Source organism: Desmodus rotundus, chromosome 3 (genome assembly GCF_022682495.2).
Source record: "Desmodus rotundus isolate HL8 chromosome 3, HLdesRot8A.1, whole genome shotgun sequence".
NCBI lineage: Eukaryota > Metazoa > Chordata > Mammalia > Chiroptera > Phyllostomidae > Desmodus > Desmodus rotundus.
In genome coordinates, this window is record NC_071389.1 from 109509055 (window position 1) to 109535900 (window position 26846).

At 41.9% G+C, this 26846-nt stretch overlaps 1 protein-coding gene across 4 annotated transcripts in view; it reads right to left on the reverse strand.

Annotated features, from left to right (window-relative positions):
- The window catches only part of ATP8A2 (ATPase phospholipid transporting 8A2), a 590644-nt gene that overhangs the window by 13158 nt on the left and 550640 nt on the right, over positions 1 to 26846 (reverse strand). For all 4 annotated transcript variants that reach the window (XM_053920803.1, XM_053920801.1, XM_053920804.2 and 1 more), the window contains one exon: positions 1201 to 1292. In XM_053920803.1, coding sequence (XP_053776778.1) covers positions 1201 to 1292 — 92 coding nt within the window. The remainder of the gene's footprint in view (positions 1 to 1200; positions 1293 to 26846) is intronic.

Genomic DNA, 26846 nt, shown 5'->3' on the forward strand with positions numbered 1-26846 from the left:
TCCTCGGTCTTCCCCAGCAACACTCCTGACTTGACCTGTCTCTTGGATCACAGACACCACGATTGTGATCACAATTGCTGGACCATGCCAGGCCAGTTACTGTACTGACCTGAGCCTCTGCCAGGTACTCTTGAGGCTGACACCACCCACCTCCTGGGGACATGGAACATTAAAGGACACACCAAACAAGTGAGGCCCCAAATGGAGCTGGCCTCAGTCCCCTTTCTTTCATGCTGCTGTTCCAGTGGGAAAGGGAGGAAAGCTCTCCATTGAGAAAGTCTGCAAAGATCTGCTGATAGGTGGAGCTCAATTAAACTTGACATAGGTTCTATGGATACAATGATTATTTTCTCTAAACTGCTCTTGGTCTACCAGTTGTTTCTTTCTCACCTCCTCAGGGTTAGAAAGGGAAGCAGGAATGGGGGCAAGGGCTGAAGAGATGACATGTACATGTGTAAGAGAGGGAGTGCGGGCTGGAGTGAGACGTGGGGTTCAGGGAGGCAGGGGGCGATGGGCCTATAGGCCCTGGCGTGAATCGAACTTGCACTTCTAATGACACCACTCAGCTGAGAGTGGAGTGGCTGGATTGCTCAAGTAAGCCCCCAGCATCCTCATGAGTGCCGGCACCCCATCTGCCCTTCATGGCCTCCCCTCCCTGCTGCTCTGGGTTCTGGAGCATCCCCAGACCCGCTGCTCAGGTCAGGCCCCCTCAGCAGAAACCAGGCTGGGGCTTTAGCGTTCAGAGTGGGGACACTGGTGCTGGACACCAGGCAGCCTTCCTGAGAAAAGCATCGAGATTTTTTTTTTTTTTTTTTTTACCAGTGACTGGCATTGTTTTAATTAATATACTAATATTAAATAAAACCCTGCATATTGCTATCTTTGGGGAAACAATTTAAAAGTAATATCACTTCGACCTTAGAAATAATGCCGTTGGGAGGCTGACAGAGGATCTTAACCACATCAGGATTTTGAGTTTAAGGATCTTGTCGTTCAGGCATTTGAGCGGGTCCCAGGGAACTACCCATACTCAAGCTGTACTTGCCTCAGGCCAAACATATGAATTTCACTTCCAAACGTGGGGCTCCAGCTTGGCAGCTGTCTCCGTCCCCATTAACAACATCCAGGCCTTCATTAAGCTGCCCGCGCTCCTGCGTGGGCTGGGTCTCGCAGCCTGAGTGGGCTGGCGTGACTACTTACGTGGAACACTCTGCTGGAGGGAACCCCCGCGGAAGAGAGTGGGGGGCGTCTTCCTGCTGAGCCTCTTTAACAGGCGGTCTCGCTCATTCATCCTGCAGGTAAATCAAATGCGGTCAGTCTCTAACTCACAAGGACACGTCTCAAAGGTACTCACTGCATGACTTCAGGTTGTAAAATAAAACAGACAGGGAGAAAAAGCTTCCTTCCCCACGTCAAGAAAAATCTCCAGTTTCGCAAGCAGGCCTGCTGTTGACTGTAGATGCTATCTCGGCACTTGGAGGGCATGGCTCTCGCTTCTAAAAGGCGCTCTGTGTTCGGCCCGTCCTGTACACAACGCCTCTCAACTCTGCCTTCCTCTTAATGGAAGTGCACTACAAGTGCCCTTTCATACCAGGCAAATCCTTGGCTTCCCAGAACACTCTTGAAGGAGTGATCTGTTTCTATGGTAAATGTCTTAAAAGCCTCAACCCCACCTGCAGCCGCCTTTCCTCAAGCCAGTTACCCGTACCAGGGCCAGAGCCTCGCCCAGGCACCTCAGGACCCCAGGAAGAGTCAGGCTTCTCTCCACAGAACCCGATGTTTGTTCTGAACCACAATAAAAATCAAGGTGAGTTTTCTTTGAAAACACAAGGATTAGGAGCTCTTCCTGCCTTTCCTGAAATTATTTCCTCTAAGGTTGCCACAGCTGTGAACAGATATGGAGCTATCCTGGAGGACAGCTGTCTTCATTCCTACAAACTGCGGTGTGTGCTTGAAAATTGTCCAGGTAAACAAAGTGCTTTGATTTCTCGCCATCAGGATGCCACTCTGCGTGCTCCCAGTGAGATTTCTGGTGTACGGGAGTTTGCCAGCGCCCTCTGTTACAGGGTGAACTGTGTCCCTCCCACCCACATTCATGTGTTAAAATCCTAACCCCTAGTACCTCAGAATGTGACTGTATTAAAAGACAGAATCTTTAAAGAGGTGATTGCGTTAAAATGAGGTCATTAGGATAGGCCTGAATCCAGTTATGACTGGTGTCCTCATGAGGAAAGGGGACCAGGACGCAGACACACGCAGAGGAACGAGCATGTGAAGACAATGGAAGAAGATGGACATCTACACGCTAAGGAGCGAGGTCTCAGGAGGAACCAACCCTGACAACATCTTGATCTTGGACTTATAGCCTCTAGAACTATGAGACAATAACTTTCTTTTGTTTAAGCAACCCATCTACGGTACTTTAATGGCAGCAAATACACCCCCAATCTGCTGTTTGTGGGCAGGTGAGGGTTGTTTAAGGAGCTGCAGTTGCTTGGGATCCAAGGCACCTCCCCTACTCCCTGGCCACAGTCCGCTTCACAACTCCCCCAAGGTCCTTTGAAAGAGGAGCAGGACCCTGGGTATTCTCAACAGTTCCATGAGCTGAAGCTCATTTTGTGCTTGGGTTTCCAGAAGAGAGCACTTTCTGGTTCTCTTGGTTGAAAGGGCAATGTTTGCTGCATCACCAATTAAGGGGGAGCCTGAGCTAGCTGAGCTGGGCAAAGTGTCTGATGGCTTATGAGAAAAAACCACTTTTCCTATCCCTTCATGCTGTCTTCCCCTTCCCTCTCATGTCTTTTCCCCCACAGTCAAATCAATCTCACTGGGCCCTGCTGAGCAACTGTCCTGGACTGCGGGGCTGAGCAGATGCATGGGGGGAGGGGGCTGTGAGTACGACGTCCCTCTGTGTGTCCATTGTCGCCTGACCACCTGCAGCGCCCTGTGATGGCTGGCTTCAGGACTTCAGGAATACCCTGAAGGGCCATCCTTCCTGCCTCACCCTGGAAGGCACTGTGTGTAGAATTGCTCCCTGTGGGCTGGACTGCAGGTTCCCGGGGCATCCTTCCCAGCCTTCCTGGTTGACGAGGCACTGTCTTCCCAGAAACCTGGGGGACAGATGCGGGGCTAGGCTCTGCCACCAGGCCCATCCTCTGCCCTGGCCATCCCTGGTCCCCCCAACATTTCAGATTCAGGAGCTCCTTCTAGTGATGGGGCTTCTGAGACTTCACAGAACCAAATTAGTAGGAGGTGCCTTTGAAATCCCACATCTTGCTCTCTCACTGGGCAGGTGAGAAAACAGAGACTCGGCTGTTTCGAAGCAAAAGGTCAGAGGGCACTTTGCTGGCAGTGCTCTTTCCCCTGCCTCTGGGCTAGGCAGATATTCCCAGTTCCCTCATGGAAGGTGTATGCTTTGCTGTCTCTTTTTATTTTTTTAATAATGAAATATTCCAAACACACAGAAACAGTCAGAAACCAGTACAGTGAGTGTGCCCTGCCCACTTGGCTTTAGCAAACGACATCACAACCCTTAGGCCCCATGCTTCAGAGGGACCCACTCCATCCTGCAGCCCGACCTCCCATGTGGTGAGGGGTCCATGGGGTCAAGCAGATTGGTCTACCCAGAGCCCATGTCTGTCCCCCAACCCCAGGTATTTGGGACCTTAGAAGTCTCTGCTCAGTGACCTCCAAACTGGCATCCATGGCTAACCTGACCTCTGCTAGCTCCATTCTCCGAAAGTAGGCCTTATAGCCAGTGTCCACACTCCTAGGCCTATGTAAGGGGCCAAGGGGTGGCTTCCTGCATGAGGTGTACGGACTGAGATGTCCGCATGCATGTGCACATGCCCCTGCCCAGTGCAGGACAGAGCCGGGATTGACAAGGGAGGTTTGAAATGCACAAGACAGCTGGCTCTTCCCCGTGTCACCGCTTTCTGGCTCAGACCTTCAAAGAATGTGGGACTCACCAAGCACTGCCATCTTTATGAAGGTATATCCATCAAGGTGCACAGGTACCTGTTGGTTAATTTATAACGTGCACATACTTGGACATAGTGTTTGCTTTCTACTGGTGCACCAGGCCCTGCAAATGTCACGAGTGGGCCTGGTTGGGAGAGCTACTTCAGATTATTATTATTTTTTATTTAATGACTTGAGAGAGAGAGGAAGGAAGAGGGAGAGGGAGGGGGGAGGAGAGAGACATCGATTTATTGTTCCATTTACTTATGCATTCATTGGGTGATTCTTGAATGTGTTCTGACCAGGGATTGAACTCGCAACCCTGGCATATCAGAACAATGTTCTAACCAACTGAGCTACCCAATCAGGGCAGAACTACTTCAGATTTTAACAAAATAATGAAATATCAAATATAAAGTCCCCTTAGACTCCCCTCTGATTCCACTCTTCTCTCTTCTACTGTGATAAAGTTAGGAATCATCTTTTGTTCATATTTCACACTTTTGTTCTACATAGAAGTATGCATTCACATTAATATATAATTATGTTTTAAAATATGTCTAAATGGAATAATTTAGTTTATGCTTCCAGTTTATCATATTTTTGCTTTGCTCCTCCTTCCTTTCTCCTCTCTTGTTTACTTTGCATTGTCTACTCATGTAGAGGACAGGTGAATCTGTTTTTTCTTCTGGACACTTTTATAATTGTCTTTGTCTTTGGCACTGTACAGTTTCATCACAGCACTTAGCATACCAGGTGCAGGTTTGTTTTCATATCCTGCTCGTCAGTCATTCAGAAAATGCAAATTGAAGAGACAGCATCTAACATCTACTAGGATGGCTATAAGAAAAAAGAAACCAAAGCGGAAAATAACAAACATTGGGTGGATGTGGAGTAATTGGAGCGCTAGCACGTTGCTGGCGGGGCTGTGAAGTGGTGCAGCCACTGTTCTTTAGTAAGGTCCACGTGGAGTCACTGTGTCAGCCGGGGGTTCCACGCCCAGGCACACACCCAAAACAATTATAAACAGACCCAAACAGATACTAGTACACCAAGATCTGAAGCAGCATCCAGATAGCCTAAAAAAAAAAGATGGAAACAGCCTAAATGTCTATCAATAGAAAAACCAAATGTGCATGAAAAGGAATGAGGTACTGATATATGCTACACGTGGGTGAACCTTGAAAACATTACGCTAAGTGGAAGCCGCCAAAGCAAAAAGGCTATGTGTTGCATGATTCCATTATATGCCATGTCCAGACTAGGACATGTCCATATAAATGTCCTATTAATGTAGATGTAAATGTCCATATAAATGTAGAGACAGAAAGCAGAATAGAGGTTGTCGGGGCTGTCGGGTGTGGGTGTGGGGGAGGGGAAGGGGAGAGACTGCTTCAAGCAGACGCACTTTCCTCTTGGGGAGATGAACTGTGTTCTAGAACTAGACGGTGGTGATGGTTCCACAACACTGTGAATGTGGTAAATGCCACTGAATTGTATACTCTAATAGTAAATTTTATGTATGTGAATGTGAATTTTACCACTGTTTTTAAAAAAGAAAGTTCAATTAAAAAACAAAAAGGAGGGGGACAGCATCCTGAATTCAGGTCCACTCCCTCTCCTCACCTGAACTGTTGGCTTGTCTCTCCCGGGGGGAGGGATGTTAGAGTTGAAGGGCTCCCTTTGATTTTTTCCCTATCCTAGCTCAGCAGGGATGCTGACTGGGACCTGCAGACATGAAAGGTGCACATAAACAAAAATTCCCCAGAGGGTCATCCACTCTTGGTGCCTCCCCAGTAGTGATGGTGAAACTCAGTCTCACACAAGTCCCTACCCCAGGCTCTGCTTGGGAGCTGACATGAGGAGGTGGTGTACCCCTGTCTCAAACACTGAGCAGTGTTAAGAAGGAGCAGAGAGTCAAGAAGCCTATGTAGGGAAATAATAGACTCTTACGTCCACAGTGCTGTAGGAGGCTGTTGCTGCAAACACAGCACATGCTCAGCTGCCAAAGCGCGGGAGCGTGGAGAATATGGCAAATGACTGCAAATCTGGTTTAAAATCCCATCAGTAGTTACAGCTGGTAGGAACCACAGCTGACACTTCAACAAATCCAAAAACAAATAGGTATCTTTGGAAACTTATTTTAAAATTAATGCTGGACTGCCTTCAAAATGTAAATCTGATAGGTTCCTCAAAAAAGCTTGTCCAACATTCCCTTTCCTTCAGGTGAGGCCAAACATCTACCAACCTATCAGAGTGTGGAAAGCCTATTTTTAAGGATCCATAGAAAATGAGATTTCACAGCCTTATTGGTAACTTACCATACGAATTATAATCTGAACATTAGGAAATGAGAACCTTTTGGGATCATGTACATTCCAGGACCAGCTGGGCCTTTGTAGGATCAAAAACTTTACCGTAGTTAAACACACAAATACAGTGAGGGGCAGAAGTGGGTTACAGTTGTGAGTATGCAAAACGTAGAGTTGATTCTTGTTATTAATTAATTATTGTATTATTTTTCCATACGAACTTACCTTTATTTTCAATATAAGCCTACTTTTGCCCCACCCTATAATGAGATGAACAATAACAAGAATAAAACAAAACAAAATAGGTTTTCCACCCAAACATTCCAATAGATAGGAGTTCTACCCTGGGGTGAGGAGTCTGTCACTAATTCTCTTCTATTAGATGGCAGTAAATTATTCTCCTTTTTCCTTAATGGCCAGTCCACACACAACCCACTTTTACAAACCTGACTTCTCATTCAGTGTTCATATTGCATCTATTGTATGTGAGACCCAGTGCTGGAGACAAAGGCACCTAAGACACAGTCTCCGCCCTTAGGAAGCCCTCAGTCTCCAAGTTGACCCCGCCACACAGACACATATCATATCACAGGGTGCTTGCTGAATGCATAATGGAGCATGTACGAGGCTCAACTGTGGTAAAAGGGAGGAGTGAAGAACTCAGAGAAAGTTCAGGAAGACTTGAAGAAGAGTTTGCATTGAATCTGCATCCTGAGCCATGACTCCTTGCTGACTATCCAGATGGAAACACAGGAGGAACAATGGGTTTAGTGGGAAAGACAATGAGTCCTGTTTTGAACGTGGGACTTGGGTTGCCTCTGAGGCATTCAGGAGGCCATGGGACCCTGGGTCTAGACAGGTCCAATCCCGAGATGCCACTTTGGATTCCTCAGCCTGCAGAAACCCCTACAGAGGAGGCGGGGTGAGGAAGCACGGTAAGTGGTGATTCCTAGAAACAGCAACATGTTGTCGGTGTGTTCAGGATCTCACACTTTCTCTGCATTTTGCACAGTACCTGCCCTGGGCTGAGAACAGAGGAAATGGGTACTTATATTGTAAAACTGCACTTGGACTCCGTACGTACTGATTTGGGCTGTGACTCACTGCCACGCTTGTACGTGCCTCCAGAACTGATGCTGGCATTGCTTCGCATCGTCCACAATGCCGAGCCCTGAGCTCAGATGGAGTGACTTCTCCAATAGCTGCCAAGATAAATTCCTCTGTATTACTTTGTTTAAGATTATGGAATCCCAAGTCTCTTCCAGAGCAGGAAAGCCCACTCCAAATTCTAGAATATATTGTGAGAGAAAAAAAACAACACCTCATTGGCATTTACAAAGATAGGATATTGTATTTTGTTAAGAAAAGAATTCAGATTATGTAGAATAGTTGAGGACAGTATGGCAGAGGACAAGATAGGGTTCAAGGTTACCTAACATAATACAAACTCCATTCCCAAAATGAAAAGATAGATTCCTCTAGTTCTTTCTGGTCTCAAGTCTCCTCTGACCATTAAAACTAGCAACTGGAGGGAAGGAAGGCCTGGACTAGCGCAGAACTCGCTCACCCAGTGGGCATCAGTGGAAGTCAACCAGGGAATCTGAATTACCTCCTGCTGGCAGGAGGAGGGTGGCCACAAAGTCCAGTGTCACGTAACATAATACCGCAAATGTCCAGGTTTTATTTGAAAATCACTTGTTATACCATGAATCAGAAAGATCTCAAACTGAATGTTCAAAAACAAATAAACAATGAATAGATGCCAACACCAAGTTGACAGAGGTAGAAGAATAATCTGACAAAAATTTTAAAGCAGCCCTGATAAAAATGCTTCCATAAGAAGTTATGACATGCTTCAAATAAAAAAACACAAAGCCTCAGCAATGATATGAAAAAGAAACAATTGTAAATTTTAGAACTCAAAAATACAATAACTGAAAGAAAAAGCTTAGAGGATGGTCTCAATAGCATAATGGAGGGGACAGAGAAAATGGTCAGTGAATTGGAGATACTGGGTTGGCCAAAAAGTTTGTTTTTTTCTGTAAGATGGCTCTAGTAGCGCTTGCTTAGTTGTCTTTAACTTCATTCAAAACAATTCTGTTAGATTGCACTGTGACAGCTACCATATCAGAGTGCATTAAAAAAACTTACAAAAATTGGTGAATTTGTGTGTGGTCATTTTAATAATTATAATTATGCTTTATTATTTCAAGAAAGGTAAAAATGCACCTGAAACACACACACAAAAGATCTGTGCAGTGTGTGGAGAAGGTGCTGGGACTGATCAAATGTGTCAAAAGTGGTTTTCGAAGTTTTGTGCTGGAGATTTCTCCCTGGACGATGCTTCATGGTCAGGTAGACTAGTTGAAGTTGATCGAGATCAAATTGAGACATTAATTGAGAACAATCAACATCACACCATGTGGGAGATAGCCAAAATACTCAAAATATCCAAATCAATAAACTTATTGGTGATAATGAAAAATGTGTATTTTATTTTATGGAAAAAATGAAATGACCATTTTGGCCAACCCAATTGAACAGTAGCAACAGCCCAATCTGAATAGCAGAGACAAAATAGACCAAAGAAGAAATTAGCAGAGCCTCAGGGACCTGTGGGAATATAACAGAAGATATAACATCATGTTATATCAGAGGGAGAAGAGAACAAGGATAGGCCTGAAAAAGCACTCACTTTCAGAAGAAATAAAGACTGAAAACTTTCCAAATTTTGTGAAAGACATAAACCTACAGATTCAAGAAGCTAAACAAATCCTAAACATGAAAAAACCCAAAGAAATCCAGGCTAAGACAGATTATAATTAAACTTCTGAAAACTAAAGACAAAGAAAAGATCTCAATACCAGCCAAAGAGAAATGACACTCTACCTGTAGAAGAAAACCAACTCAAATGACGGTGGACTTCTCTTCAGAAACCATTGGGCCAGTTTCAAGTGCTGAGAGAAAAGAACTGTTCACTGAGTAAAATAGGTCAGGAATGAAGAAGAAATCAAGACATTATCAAATAAAAGAAAAACGAAAAGAATCTGTCACCATCAGAACAGCTAGGGAAGTTCTATGAGCAAAGGAGAAATGATAAAAGAAAAACTCTTAGAACATCAGGAAGGAATGAAGGACATGGTAAACAAAAACATGAGCAAATACAATAGGCTTTCCCTTTCCTCTTGAATTCTCCAATTATGTTTGACAAGTTAAAACAAAAGTGATACACTCTCTGATGTGGTTCTAAATGTATTTACAGAAAATATTTAAGACAATTAAATTATATTATAAATGGAGGTAATTAAAGAGATGGAAAGGAGGTTAGTTTTCCATACTTCACTTAAACTGGGAAAAGTGACATCAGCTGACTGTGATTAGTAATACATACAAGGGGGGACCCCCCAAAAAACTGGAATTATCTTCTGGAGGGTGAGCCACTTATAGTATAGGCTTGCCCCTGCTAGGTGAGTGTTCTAGGAACCCATCTGTATTACTGTACCAGCTGGCCTTGTTGTGAGAGGCTGTGTTCAGCTTCAGTGAATTTTTTTTTGAAGACTCTTTAACATCTGCCCATTGCATGATGGGTGATTTATGAGCGCACTTGCTCACACTGTGCTGAGTGTCCAGTGTTTTTGTGCTGAGTGTCCAGCGTTTTTGACCAAAAATAGCATGACCCCTGTCCCTCACCTCCCTATTCACCCAATCTTGTCCCAAGTGACTTTTTTTTTTGTTTCCCCAGATGAAAAAAGTCCTCAAAGGGAAATGTTTTGTTGATGTGGAAGAGCTGAAACAAAAAATGGCAGAAGCACTAAAAGGTATCAAAATTGACAAGTTCAAAAACTGTTTTGAGCAGTGGAAAAAATGTCTTGATAGGTGTATTGCATCAAATGGAGAGTACTTGGACGGTGACTGAAGTTTAAACATGTAAGAATAAATACACAAGTATTTTAATAAAAAAATTCTGGTATTTTTGGGGTCCCCCTCATACATAATGTAATACCTAGAACAACTCAGAAAAAGCTATACAAAGAGACACATCAAAAATACAATAGATAAATTAAAATAAAACTCTAAAAAATGTTCACAAAACCTACAAGAAGGAAAGAAAAAGAAAATACAAAAATGAAAGACAAAAACAAATTTAAAAAACCCAAAAAAGATAAAAGGGTAGACTGAAGCTCTGAGATATCAATATTAAATGTAAATGGTCTAGCCCTGGGCAGTGTGGCTCAGTTGGTTGAAGCATCATCCCGTAGCCAAAAAGGTTGCAGGTTCAATTCTCGGTCAGGGCACATAATAGGTGCGCGTATTATTCCCTCAGCTAGGTGCCTGCAATCCCCTGTCCAGGCACTTACAGAAGGCAACCTGTTGATGCTTCTCTTTTGCACTGATGTTCCTCTCTCTACCTTCCTCTCTCTCTAAGAGCAATGAAAAAAAAATGTCCTCAGGTGAGGATAAAAAATGTAAATGATTTAAATATACCAACTAAAAGCCATAGACCTGCAGAATGGGATAAAAAACATGACCCAATTATTTGCTGTCTGTAAGAAACTGACTTCAAATATAACGAAATCGGAAGACAGAAAATAAAAAGATGAGAAAAGAGATATCATGAGAACATTAGTCAAAAGAAAGCAGGAGTAACTACATTAACATCAGAAAAAATAGACTTCAGAGCAAAGAAAATGACCAGAAAGAGTGAAGGACATTATATAATGACAAAAGGGTCAATCCACCCAGAACACACAGCAATCCTAAATGTCTATGTACCAAGCAATATATCTGCAAAATATGTGAGGCAAAAACTGATAGAACTGAAAGAGAAATAGACAAAATCACAATTATTGTGGGGTCCTTCAACATTTCTCTCTCAAAAACTGATAGTACAAACACACAGAAAATTGGTAAGGAAATTAAAGAACTCCTAAACACCATTAATCAAAAGGATTGAATCAATATTTTGAATACTCTATTCAATGACAGCAGGATATACATTCTTTCCAAGTGCACAAGAAACACACACCCTGGAAGACCCTGGGCCATACAACAAACCTTAACGAATTTAAAAGCACTAGAGTTATTGAGAATGCATTTTCCTAACACGATAGAGTCCGAATAGAAATCAGTAACAGATAACAGGAAAATCTTCAAACACCTGGGAACTAAACAACACACCTCTAAATAATCCATAGGTCAAAGGGGAAGTCTGAAAAGACATTTTTAAAAAACTGAACTAAGTGAAGATAAAAATACACCACAATTTGTAGGACAGAGTTAAATTATTGCCGAAAAGGAAATTCATAGCAGTAAGTAGATACATTAGAAAAAAATGAAAAGTCTCAAATCAATAACCTAAGTTCCCACTTGAAGAAACTTAAATAGAATAGTTAAATCCAAAACAAGCAGAAGGAAACAATAGGGATAAAGGCAGAAACCAGTGGGTTGAAAATAGGAAAAAAATAGAGAAAATCAATGAAAAAAAAGTTTGCCATTTGAAAAGAATAATACACTTAACAAAATTCTAGCAAGACTTACAAAAAAAGGGAAAATATATAAATTACTATAGACATTAGGAATAAAATGAGTTATCACTACGGACTCCACAGACATCAAAAGAATAATTGAGGATCAGTGCAAATAATTCTATACATATAAAGTTGATAACTTAGTTGAAATGGACCAATTTTTTGAAAAACAAAAACTATAAAAACTCACACAATTTGAAATAATTTGAATATACCTAGAACTATTAAATAAATTGAATTCATAATTTAAAAATCTTCCAGAAAGAAATATCTAGGTCAAGATGGCTTCACTAGAGAATTCTACCAAATATATTTAAAGAAGACTTAACATTAATTCTATACAATCTCTTCCATACAAAGATATTACATAAAAATCAAAGAAAAACATAGTCCAGTATTGCTCATGAATATAGATGCAAAATTTCTAAACAGAGTATCAGTAAATATAATTCAGCAATATATAACAAAAATTATACAAGTGACCAAGTGGAGTTTATTCTATGGCTACAAGGCTGGTTCAATATCCAAAAATCAGTCAATGTAATCCACAATATCAAGACACTAAAGAGGCGGGAAAACCACACAACCATATCAGCTGATGCAAATAAAGCAAATAAAGCAGCATTTCACAAGATTCAATACCCATTCATGATTTAAAAAACAAGACCTCGTAATAAATTGGGAATAGGGGGGAACTTCCTCAATTTGCCAAAGAACATCTACATAAACATTCAACATAATATTTTATAATGAAAAACTCAGTGTTTTCCCCTTAATATTAGAAACAAGGCAAAAATATCCATTCTCAGCACTCTGACTGAACAGTGCTGGAAGTTCTAGCCAGTGTAACAGGCAAGAAAACAAAATAAAAGACACACGGATCAGTAAAAGGAACAAAAGCACTCCTATTTTCAGATAAAATGATGGTCTACAAAATTCCAAAAAATATAAATATGTAAATATGGGAAAAACACTCATATACATATAAAACTCCTAGAATGAATAAGTGAGTTCAGCAAGCTTGTGAAATGTAAGACCAACATATGTAAATCAATCGTATTTGTATATATTAGCAATGAACACATGGATCCTGAAATTATAAATACAGTGCAATTTATGATTGTTCAAAAGATGGAATACTTAGGTGTAAATCCAGCATAACATGTACAATATTTGTTTGCTAAAAACTATGCTGATGAACAAAACCAAAAAAGATCTAAGTAAGTGGAGACACATGCCATTTTCATGAATTGGAAGACTCAGTAGTAAAGTTATTAATTCTCTCCTAAATTGATACATAGGTTTAATGAAATCTCTGTACAAATATGAACAAAAAATTTTTGTACTTATAGACAACATTATTCTAAAAACTATATGGAAAGGCAGTTAAAACAATTTTGAAAAATACTAAAATGGAAGAAATCAGGCCAGCTGATTTTAAGACTTATGCTACACTAATCAGGGCAGTGTGCGCGGCACTGGCTGAAGGGCGAACAGATACATGAACAGAATAGAACAGGGAACCCAGAAATGAACTCGCTGAAACATACCCACCTAATTTTTGACAAAGGCAGGAAAAGAATCCAATGGAAGAAAGGCACTCTTGTCAACAGACAGTGCTGAGGGAACTCTGCGTACATGGCCGACACACAGCGCCACCCAGCCGAACCTCTGCCCAAGTGTCACACCTCGTACAAACACTAATTCAACACGAATCACAGAATTAAAAGTAAAATATAAAACTATACAACCACTAGGAAAAAACAGAACAATATCTTTGGGATCTAGGACTATGCAGAGAATTCTTAGACTTAACACAAAATGCATAACCCATAAAGAAAATCGATTAATTTGGGCTTCATCAAATTTTAAACTTTTTTTCTGAGAAAGATTCTATTAAAGGCTGAAAGAACGAGCTACAGAGTGAGAGAAAATATTTGTCAACCACATGTCTGAAAAAGGGCATCTAGAATATATAAAGAACTCTTGAAACTCAGCAGAAGAAAACAGAATCCAATAAAAATGGGCAAAGGATAGGAAGAAACGTTTTATTAGAAAGGATATACAGATGGCCATAAGCACATGAGAAGATGTTCAACATTATTAGCAATTAGGGAAATGCAAATTAAAACCACAACGAGCTATTACTACACATCTGACACAAACGCTGACAGAAAACCATGGTGACGACACCAAATGCTGGTGGGAGTGGAAAATGGCGTGGCCACTCTGCAGTTTCGCAAATCCTCAGAGAAACAAACACACATACCACAACCTCGTGACAACATTAACAACCATTGAGTTATACACTTTGAAAAGGTGAAGATTATTTGAATTATACCTCAAAAAAAATAGATAAACCTGGGCTAATGTGTAGCCCAACTGCCAACCCACAGAACTGTGAGCTAAATAAATGGTTATTTTAAAAGAGAAAAAAAAAAAAAAACGCCTAAATACGCAACCACCCAAAACCTAGCAGTTGTACTTCTAGATATTTATCCCAGGGAAATGAAGACGTGTTCACATAAAAACCTGTACACAAATGTTTATAAAAGCCTTATTCATAATAACCCCAAACTAGAAACCCAGGTTTCCTTCAACAGGTGAAAGGCGTAACATAGTGCGGTCTGTCCTTACCATGGAATACTACTCAGCAAGAAAGAGGAAGAACCGATTGTGGGATACAACAACCTAGAAGGACCTCCAGAGAATTTTGCTGAGTGAAAAAAGGTCACTACTGAAAGATTCCATATTGTAGGACTCATTCATATAACATTCTTGAAGTGACAAAAAATATAGAAACAGAGGACAGATTAATGGTTGCCAGGGGCTGAGGAGAGGGTAGAAAGCTGATGTGGCTCTAAAAAGACAACATGAGGGACCCTTGAGGCTGGACATGCTTTGTGTTTTGACTGCCTTAATGTCGGTGTTGAGGCTGAGATATTGTACTGTAGTTTTGCAAGATGTTACTATTGGGGGAAACTGAGTAAAGAGTACATGGAATCTCTCTGTATTATTTCTTGCAATAGCCTGTGAACTTGCAATTATCTCAAAATAAAAAGTTTAAATTAAAAAAGCCCCTCCCAGCTTTTATGCATTTCCTTCCTTTTTTCATTTCTCTGCAGTCTTCCTTTTCAAGCAAGTGTGAAGAAATGCTACATGGCTGAGCCATGTTTAACAGGGGGCGGGAGACCTCATCCATCTCCTGCAGGCGCCCTACCCAAGGGAGAGGCTGTCCACCACAGGCAGAGCCGTCTGACCTCATTAGCCAAACAGGCAAAGTCAAATTTGAATGACAGCCCCGGCACATATGGAAACCATTACCTCATTCCACAACTTGCAATGAGGTGGTGAGGTTCTTCTTAAACGAGGCTGAGCTCCCCAGTCCAGTGGGTGAGCCCCTGGAAGGTCAGGTCAGAGTCACGGGGCTGTTAGGAACAGATAAATTAGCAGGGCACCTGGCTGACCCAGAGAGGCCTCAGAGCAGTGACGTGTGGGGGCTGATCAGCCCCAGGTGCGATGTAGGACTAGTCAAGGCTCTGCATTTCCTGATGGGGCATCTGTGAAAGGACAAGGCAACACTACAGTGGTGAAGCACCACACTGATCAGGGATGCGGCTTTACAAGCAGAGAGGTCTGTTAAAGTTCTGTTTCCACCCATTGGACTGTGCTTGGCAACATCATATACTAACTGCAAGATCCTGGCTTCCTCTCAAACCCAGGTTCCCAAGATGCCCCTCCCCCTCCCTCCCCCTGCCCCAGCCATGTGGCCTTCCTTGCCATTCGGAGAACACTCGAATAGTTTCCCACCTTTGCACTTGCTCCCTCTCTGCCTGAGGTGTGCTTCCCCCGCGTTCTTTCCCCTAGCACAGTCAGAGCAGCCTCCTCTGTCCGCCAACTAGAAAACCTCCTCTCCTCCTCACTCAACCCCTGTACCCTACCTTGTTTTAATTTATTCCACTTTTCACTACCATTGCTTGTGTTTACTGTCTGTGTCCCCCACTAGAACGTACAGTAAGTTCTCTGAGGGCCAGAATTTTGTTTTTTGTTCATAGTTATATGCCCAGCTCCCCAAATGGTGCCCAGTACCTGGTAGATGCTCAAGAGCTATTTGTTGAAGGATTGAAGAACTGAAGAGATGAATAATAAATGCAAGTGGGGCCAAAGTTCAAAAGCCAAGACGTGGATGGAAATGACAAGGCCACAGGGCCCTTGGTCTTTCTTTCTCCAAAGGCCTCTGAGAGTACACCCTCTGCCAGAGGGAGCAGAGAAGTGGCCTGACCTCCCAAGACCTTGTCAAAAGGAGCTTCTTTTTAAAAAGTAGAGTTTCCAGGACCATAGGACTACCAAGTCTACATTCTCATTTTGTCAAAGAAGGGCTGACACTGGTCAGACAGATGCAGACACTGTGACTAACAGTGACTTCCTCACACCATGCATGGAAAGCATGCACTGCAGCCCAGGTCCAAAGCTCACCCTCACGGGGGAGCTTGAGTACAATGGCCTCAACTAAAGGTGTTAAATTAATGAAGGAAGATGGCCCTTAGACCGAGGTGGCTCAGATGGCGGGGCAGCTTACATAAGTATACCAAAATGTAAGCCTGTAAAATGCCTCAACAGTACCCATTGGAAACCCATGGACAATGAGTCACAGACAACCAATCACAAACTGCCAACTGGGCTTTAAGATAAACACAATCAGTAATTTCCTTACTGACTTCCACCTTTTCTCTGTACAAGTCACTCCCCGAGCTCCAGTCCACAGAGCACCAGACCACTTCCAGTTTGGTGCTGCCTGATTCGAATTGAGTTTTGCTCACATAAGCTATTAAAAATGTCAATATGCCTCAGTTTATCTTTTAACAAGAGATAAATATGGGAATATAATGGAGGGATGAAGAGAATTCAGGAGGGTGGAAAGGTTATTTATAAACAGGCAATGATGATATTTAAATTTTTTTATCTGCACCCGAGGACATTATTTTTCATTGCTTTTAGAGAGAGAGCGGGAGAGAGAAAGAGAAACATCAGTGTGAGGGAGAACCATGGATTGGAAACATCCTGTGTGCTCCCTGACAAAGAATTGAGCGGGACCCCCAGACATGAGCCCTGACTGGGAGTCGAGCCTGAGGCGGGGAATTGAACCTGCGACCTTTTGGTCTACAGTTTGGTCTACGGGATGATGCTCCAATCAACAAGTGATCCACCCGGTCAGGGTGGCAGTGATGATGTTCAAAGTACCTGATGGTCACAGATGACTGGCGGAGAGAAATAGCACAGGGCGCTCAAAAGCAGCAATGGGAAATTTCAGCCGGGTATTAAGAACAGTATTTAAAAAAATTGTTTTTATTGTTCTTCTGTTCCAGTTGTCCTACCTTTTCCCCCATAGCTCTCTCCTGCCCTGTCCACCCCTTCACTCCAGTTTTTGAACAGTGAAGCATATTGGGCTGGAATATAATTTCTTAAGGGTAGTTGGCAGCTTTATGACATAAAGTATTGAAAATTATATGTGACTTGGAAAAGCATCTGTGACAGTAAAGACATGTAGATAATGACTGAATTGTATTTTTTTAATCAATTAAATTCCTTGAATGTGAAATTGCCCTTATATATGAAAAATAAAACAAATTTGCCTATTAGAGTTTAAGAAAATTTGGATCAAGTTTGAAACTATCAATATTTCTCATGACTGTTATTTTCTTTTAACATAGCAAACTTTCTAGTAGGCCCATTAATCTGCAAATTAAGTACAATAAAATAACTTTCCTGGTACCATTGCTCCTCTTTTCCAACAGCCCCTCTAATGCATATGGGGTCTTGGTAATAAACACCTGATTTTACAAATTCAAATAAGCATCCAAACAAACAGAATGAGTCAAAGCTAGCCACAAGTCTCCCCTGCTTAATTGTAGAAGTAATTAAAGAAAGATGAACTTCACTGCTGATTAACCCCCTAAACACTAATTAAAGATAATGAGGGATCAAGGTGCCTGGCACAGCCTGACCTCTGTGTTCTCCCAGAGTTCACAAGTGAGCTGGTGGCCATGTAAGACTCACGGAGGAAAGGAGTAAAGTGGATGCAGGTGCCTGCTTCATGCTGTCTCCCCGGGAAAGTGCACGGCCCAATCAGCGGGAATACAATACACTCTCTTGATAAGAATCACAGAGAGGAAATCTTGTGGATCTCTGCCTTGTATATTTGTTTATAGGACTTCAGACCGTGAGTGAGTCACTCAAAGTCCAGTCCAACTCATGGAAGGAGCTAGAGGACTTGAAGAAATGGTTTTATTTTTTTATTTAATAATTTTATATTATTCTGTTTTTTCATTACCATTTAGTCCCCTTATATTCCTCCCCCTGCTATCACCACACTGTTGTCCATGTCCAAGAAATTGTTTTTAAACTACAGACTTTAGAAATGTTTTTGAGTTGCTTAAAGTTCGTACTGGAACGAGATGGGTGTGTGTAAATAGGACGTTATAAAGGGGTGAATGAACTCACGACCCTGAGGATTCTGGAGTCTAGCCGTGCCACCACCAGCATTTGGAAGTATTTTCCTCATCCTTCTTCCACCTCCTGCCAAGTGGAGGGATGTAATACTTGCAATGAAGTCTTAGACAGACTCAGAAAAAGCCATAGCAACAAGTAATTTGTGTGCACTTGAACTTCCCTCCCTTTTCCGAGAATGTGTTGTGAGTAGGATGTGGCACGGGGCCGAGACATTCCTCCACATCATAACTACAGTAACTGTAGATTGGAGGCTGAGCTGAATAAGAAAAACTGTGTGGCTGCCACTCTCACCACGCTTGAGTCAAGGCCTCTCCCCAGCCTCACACGCAGGTGCTGGGGCCCAGCATCTTCATTCTCAGAGCAGGGAAGGCATCTGAGCGTGTGACGCTATGGGGCAGGTGGCGAACACGACCAGCTGAGGCTGACACCCACATGTAGGTGTTTGAGCTGGACACTCAGTCACTAACCTGTGACAGGTCTCCATTAACTAGCTAGCTGAGTTGCTTTGGAATTGGAGCTAAAATTTTATTTTCCATCCATAACCCTGTATAGATACTTACAACTTTGTTTCCTGTGGTGAAGCAGCTTGGCTAGATATCTGAAAATGTCCCTTGAAAAATGCATCATCCAAAAAAATTACTTGTTTTGTTTAGCAGAAGATGACTGTAAACAGTGGTTTTCAAAACAGCATGAGGAGAGCAAGTGTGTAATTTTTCTATTGAGGCCGCACTTGCAGAAAAGGTCAACGTGGACCGAGCAAGAACCATACCACAGATGACTTTTTATGTTGATTGTTGAGAGTTAAGGTAAGTGAAAAGGGAAAATTAACATTCTGGTGCCATCTGAGGGCAGATCAACGGAGATGCAGGTCTATATACCTCAGGGGGCTAAGAAATATGACCTCCAGCCCACTTGGCTGATGGCCATGGTGTTCTTGGTAACACCTCAAACCCTCTCTGGGCCTCATCATTTAAAAAGTGTCATCTGGGTGGAGATGGGGAGTGAGGTGACACCACACAGGCTTTGCCGGGTCTTCTCTCAATCCTGTTAAAGCAGGGTTTCCTGAAAACTGATCAGCACATGGATAGGCAAGCGCTAAGGGGCTCTTCAGAGGTCAGGCCCTTGCCTTCGTCCAAGTAGACCAGCTGTTAAACCTGCTCAGTATTTCTGGCAAACCATTTATTTTAAAATTGCAATATAAGGTGATTGTCCACATCATTGCTTGCTCATGTTTTCTAGTTTGGAGGAGAGTTCTCACTGAAAACACTGACCTGGATTCCACAATGTGAGGCTGTCCCACCAGGTCTGGCTGGATTACGTCACTCTTGGTACCTAGCAGTCTGTGGAAAGATTCATTGCAACTGACGTGGGGGTAGCTTTGTGAAAGACACAGTGAAAAAGTAAAAATACACGGGGTACAGGAGAGGGAAAACACACTTCCCTTCCCTTTCCCTTTCCCAGTGGGGGAGAAAATCTTTGAATTACAATTTAAAAAAATGAATTGAATGTTTGAAGTTATTTATCTATCATTACTTGGCCTCTTTTTGGGTCATCCTTAAAGATGATGAAATAGCAACTTAAAGCCACAACTTATCCCCAGTGTTCAACCACGGCACTGCCTGAAGGGCCCACAATCCAGGGCGGCGCTGCAGTCTAAGAGCAAGATGCGTCTCTGCTCTGGGAAGAATGTTCTTTTTCTAAGACTAAGAATTCACCAGGGGTTGGCGAATCCTTTAAAAACCTAATGCCCAACTGACATGTGAGGAGATGGGCACAGGTTCCATCAGATCATCAGAGGCCTGAAGTAGACATTTCTTCCCTTCCCTGCTGAGCAGCATCAGAGTGACACCCCAAACTTCCCAAAGAGATGGGTCCTGGTGAGCCAGGCCTCAGCCAGGCCACCACGGCATTTCCCTGCCTGTAGGGTTTGGCTCAGAATGGCCCCACCAAGGAAAACAGGAACTTGTTAACTGCTTGTCATGGGCAAACTCACCCCCTCCTTTGGGTGACCTTCCTGTAACCATGACAGGGGTGGGGGAAAGAATGAGTATAACGTGTTGGAAAAAAGTGAAGAGATGGGGGGGAAACTGGCTCCTTGACATGCCTGGCCAGGCACCCACAGCCATGCCTGCTCTGCGGCAGAATGAGCCAGGGACTTCTTGGCCCCTGAAAGGCAGTTTGACTTGGGGCTTCTTTTACTTGCAACTGAAAGTATCCTGCATGGATACTAGTTCTTTTTCCAAAATAATGAAGAACCATTGGCCCAAGGACAGACTTTAAAGAACCAAGAGTGTATGCTGAGGACAGACAGCAGGAGAGTGAATTGAAAGGACATGGAATGGAAGAGAAACAGAATGTGACCTTGGCCTTGTGACCTTGAGGTATGCCTAGTGGTTATTTTTTAAAGTTCACTTTTTGGGTATAATTCATAAGAGTAATATAGGTTTTATCAGCTTTCCCATTCTTGTAACGAGCACATGTTATTTCCACTGAATGAATGAATGGGTCTTGTATGAGGAACCGCATCCCACTCACTAGCAGTGCCATGAACCCCCCAGCTAGCGGGTAGTTTACAGTCATCCCAAGGGCTTCATTCTAAATGTGCACATTTGGCTGCTTAGTGCTTATCTGCCAGGCTGTAACGAACCTACAATTTTCTTTTCTCCTCAGAAAGAGTGTGGGACCACTATATGAAAACCTTTCTATAATGTTAAGTTGTTCTAGAGTGGGGGAAAGTGGTGACTTTCAAACACTCTCCAATGAAATATGCACATCCCAACACAACCCTGTCTGGGAGAGGAGTCCTGGGGACATATGAGCTTTGTAGTCGCATGGACGAACTCTGGAGATCTTGGTGAAGACAGGCCAAGTGGCTCTTTTTAATATTCTCTATTCACAGATCTCATTCTAGAGCTGTTTCTCACAGTGAGGCTTTTGATGGCTCCCTCTGGCTTTTAGGATAAAACTCCAACCTCATCACATGTCATATGATTTGACCCTTACCTGGCTATACCATCTAATTCCTCACCACCATCCTGGACTCTTGGCCTATCAGACTGAACTTTTCATTGTGCCCAGAAAACTCTTTACATCTGCTCAGTCATCCCCGCAGCCCTTCCCCTTCCCCTGCTTGACCCACTGATAACAAATTCTGTTTCATACTGGCCTTTCCTGGCTGTCTCTCCATCTCTCCATCAAAGCACTTTCACACTGTATTCCAATCTATACCTACACATCTGCCATCATTACCTTACCCTTTCTCTCTCTATTTTTTAATTGCCTCACATGATCTCTAGCAAAACGCAAGAGCTCAATACATGCTCTTGCCTGGATTAAAGGCACCATGAAGGATGACAACACTGCATCCCCAAGTGGGCAAATACATATGAGCAACTGCATGTAGGAAATTCTCAAAAGCTTTACTTTTATCCAAGCTGATCCCTAAACATTTGGAGAAAAGTGCACCAAGATTCTGTTAGAGAAATCTATTTTTAAAACATGATCTTCAACAACAGGATATTACCTCCTCACAGTCATTAAGAAAAGCCATGATCCTACGTGCTCGGTGGGTGTTTTGTGAAAAAATTTGCAAGAGTTTAGACCTAAATGGGTACTGGATTATAGAAGAAAATAAAATTTAAGAGCACATTGTGTCCTGCACTGCTCACAGATGGACGGACAAAGTTTTGGGAGAACAGATTCTAAACCTCACTGTAAATTCTATAAGTAGATTTTTCTTTTGCTGTTACTTCCTTTTCTTTTGTTCTTGTCAATAGTAGAAGTGGATGGGAAATGCTGCTCTCACACACACACACACACAGGTCTCAGTTGTTAGAAATGCAGAAGTAGTTACTGCTGACACTAACACGAACAGCAGCACAGAAGATCAGGATGGATACAGAAGGTGCATCTGAGCCTCTACAACGTTTCTAATGAGGTCATAAGTTGGACATGCTCCAACAGGACTATAAAAGACAAAAGTCAGAAAACATGAGACCTAGGCATGGTATAAGCTGCTGTGTTCAAGAAAGGCATTAATGCAAGGAATACAGCAGAGACCCTGAAATGAGGTAAACTTGATGGAATGATGTGGTTATGTCCTTTGAGAATAGTACATGAAAGGGAAGAAGAAAAAGTCGCTTATAAGAAACATTGAGAACATAGGATGCAAAGTACATAAATGAGGATGGCTGCTGGGCCCCATGGAAGAATCTCCTGAAGGTCCTCAAAAAATTCTTTAGCTGAGATCAGATAGCATACTTTGCCTGTAGACATTCCTTGTAAAACAGCACAGATACAAATCACTTGTTTTTGAAGATAAAAGTATATTTTCATTTTCAAATACTGAATAAACTAAAACACTTGGAGAGGCAGCAGAAATGTGGGCTTGAGGCAGCTGAGCTGGGGTGGCATGGTTATGGCTACAAGAAGAAGCCAGAGGAGCAGAACCATGTACCTGTGACAAAGAAAAAGCTCACTTGGATTTTACTTTGAAAAGGTGTTGTGTCTCAAATGCTGCATATACAAAATATCTTAAGATGTCTGGTCCAAGAACCTGACCAATTTGTCCAGCAACACGGCAGCAACAAGGCTGGCACACAACCCATGACACCTCTCGGCCTTTGAGAGCTGTGGTGTCTTTCATCTCTCAGCATGTGAAAGACAACACATGAATTGGGAGCATGCAAAGGGCTTTGTCTTGTGCCTGTGGCAACTTGGGCAGTTCTTCACTTTTCCATGGATTTGTAAGGATGGAGAAAAGATGATGGCTTGAACAATGGGCCAATGAGCCCAAGTTCCACATGACAAAAGTACTTTCAGCAAGGTTCTGTCCTCCCTTCTTTTAAAAAAGCAAGTGCTTTCTGAATAGGTAGGATATAGCCAGGAGGACAAGAGATCTGGGTGATATACCAATGCTTTAATAAAAAAAAAACACTACCATTCTAGAAATAGACTGATTATCTAAAATTTCTTCCATCTAAAATCTTGACTATTTCTGATGAACTGGCAAAGAGAAATATGTGGTAGTTTAAACAATTTTTTCATTCTATTAGTAATTAAAGGTTATCCTTATTAGTAAATTCAATGAGTACATATAAAATTCTTGTTTATATAATTTTTAATTTAAATACCAAAATTATTCACTTTATAGTCCTCTACTAGATGTATAAATAATAGTAAAATAATTGTGTTATTTCCTCTCTCTAAAGTGTATGCTCTTACCAAAGCCTCAAAGTTTTTGAAGAAGGTGTGCGACTGGACTTTGCAACTAAATTGAAATAAAGGGTAATGCATGCTTTTAAGGTTACATCACTATTTACTATTCTTTCAAACACTAGTTTTTAATTTACATTCTATATACATTAAATATTTTAAAAATATTTAGCTAAAGTGATATATAAATAATTCATGTAATTCATATTAAATCTTTATATATTAAAAACCACAAATGTTTTCAAGTTAACTTATTTCTGCAAAGATCTCAGATTAATGGTTCTTATATTTGATCTTATGAGTAGATTGCTTATTAGAGAGATTGTAATTATATATTGGTTTTTTGGAAAGCATTCTTATGTGTCCATTCATATAAAATGATACTGACGATCAGCCCATTCTGCTCCAATTGCATTGCGTGGCTGATGCTCCTATCTGCGTGGCAGCCACGTAACCAGGAACAATCAGTTTCTCACATGAGGCCACTGCAGAGGTTTAGTGCTCACACAAACTGTCGGTCATGTCTTTATATGACTTGTACATTTATGATAAGAAATTTAAACAAATGTATATTGTTTCTATAAATTATGTATATATTACTTATATATTACATATATTAATAGTTACTATAAGATCATGATATAATTATTTCATTATATTTACATCTTCTTTATAATATTGTACATGTTAATTTAAGCAAACACATTATTATGTGAAATATAATCAAGAACAAAAGAGCAATTTTCTGAGATTAAAAGGTGAACTGTGACACAGTGTTAAAATTGGCAGCTACTCTTGGTACATCAGGGTTTTTCTCAATACAACCCAAAAGAAAATAGAAAAAAAATGGATACAGATGATATAAGACATCTGTCCTCCATAACACTGATTTCAAATTTTTGACATTTTGAAAATTATCTGTTATTACTGGCTTTAAAACAAATGTGTTGATTTGAACTTTTCTAATAAATTTATACTAATAAATACTTTGTTTTGTATATTGGGATTTTACTTAGCTTTTTAACTTGAGAATGGCATTCTACAGCTTTAAAATGGCATGGGAATTACATATTCTAGAAAACAAGGGACATGCATTTCCCTTGCTTAAGCCCTTTTCCTGGCTCTGGATCCCCATTTCTGCCCACAAATCCCCAGTGACTGGCCCCCGCTGCCTCTTCACCGACTTTGCCCAGTGCTTTGAAGGCCCTGGCCAGACCAAGTGTGTTCCCCCTTGGGACTTCCCACCAGCAATTCCTGCTGCCTGCAATGCTCCTTCCCCAGATCTCTGGTGAGTGGGCTATGCCTTTTATTCAGGGCTCAGTGTGAGTGCCATCTCGAGAAGCTTTTCTGACCACTAAACACAGTCACCCATCCCCGTTACAAGCCTGTTTCATTTTCCTCCTCAGTCTTCACTGACTCTCTCATTTAGTCATTTAGTCGCTTGTTTGTTCATTGTCTGTCACTCCCACTAGAATGTGAGCTGTAAAAAGGGGGAGACTGTCTGTCTCATTTTATGGCCTGGCACGTCCTCAGTTTTCAATAAATGAGCTGTCTCGCATTAAGCCAGTCACTGATTCTATTTGCTATGAAGCCAATGTGTTTACTCATCAGCAAGTGTGAACTCCCAATTACCACCACCTAAGATGGCTTGAGCTGATCCTAACTGCTAGAGAAAGAGAAAACACACTGAGTAAACACATTATCGTGGCCTCGTTAGACAGGGTGGACTTAACTGGGACTCACTGGAGGGCTAAAGAACAAAGCTCTACGATAAGAATCCCTGAGTTCTGGCCTTGAGAAGGGTTTACTCCTGGGTCTACTGCCATGGGGCACGCCCATGTTTTCTGCTTCTGCTAATAGAGAAATCTCTCCAAAAGGCCAAAAATATTATTGCTAAGTGCAGTGATTCCCACTACAATGACAATCTCCTAGCTGTAACTTTCACCTGTTCTCCGCCACAAGGTCACAGATGTCATATTCATCTGTGACCAAATGGGCCTTAATTAGCTTTCCCAGTGCCAGCCACAGAGATGGGGACCACTGCTCCTTTCAACAATGACCATGCCTGGGACTGGGGTGGACACGTTCAGAATAGTGTCAAGGCAAAAGCAGACACTAACTTACACTATCACCTGTAAGTAAAAAATGGCCAGCAATTGCCCCCTGAGTTCCTTTTTCTTCTGAGTCTAATTCATCCAGAGACTCAGTAATCCTTTTAAATGTACTACAAAAACAACTTCACACCTGAGCTTTCGGGGTGCCAGAAAGTCTACATTTCTCTCTGCAGCCTCCTCAAAGACTTAGGAGTGACCCCCTGAGAAATGAACAGTAGAATCCGGTTATTCCTGGATTACGTCTAAACTGTAACTCAGTTGCAGAATGGCTGTTCTCGGTCACCCATTTTCAGCCGGCTGGGACGGTTTACTCTCAGTGACCCGTCACAGTTGGAAGCAGGGAGAAAGGGGCAGACAAACGAAACGCAAACAACCCACTGGTAATGAAGTAGAAAAGTGATTAGGCAAGATCCTCTAAGAATCTCTTGGAAGAACTAATCCTTGCTTGGAATGGGGAATATCAGTATTCAAATCATAGGACTTCTATGAGGAAAAAAATGTTTTAATCTACCTTTGAATATTCCTACTGCTGTTCATATGGGTTAAATAAAACCGACTTTCAGAAAAGAGGATGAAAGCATTTCATATTACTTTCGGAGGGACACAATGAGCCATCAGTAGTAGGTAGTTACTGACATTAACTTCCTGAGTGAAAATGACTTTTGAAAAGGGGTCTTCCTGGCAAATAGAGAAAGTGGGCATTAACTTAGGTCTTAACCCCCTAATAAATGTCTTCGAGTCATCCTAAAATACAGTCTGAGGAGGTGTCATCAGCAAAGCGTTGACTAACGTGACCCTGCCTCCACACCTGTCAGCTCGCCTCCCTGTCTCACAAGGGAAGGACTGTTTCTGCCCATCCCTCCAGACAGTAGGGGAAGATGCTCTAATCTGTGCGTTACAGCAGTGGGCAGTGGCTAAGCTCCTGAGCAGATTTCTAGCACAGCTAAATCACCACTTAAAGGCGAACAAGTTCTTTTCTTGCTTCACAACAAATAACACATGGTTTTTATAAACGTTTAAATTATTAAACACCAGCCCATTACAATAACAAGAAAGGCACTTGGGATTTAACATCCATAAAATAAGAGAGAATCCATTATTTTTGGTTGAAACAGGCAGCTTAGGTGTTAACTAAATGCTAATTATGTGTTTTTTGCTTCCTTAAGAGTGCATTTTCCTCACCCTCTCCTTCCTGTGCCCAGGATGCAGTC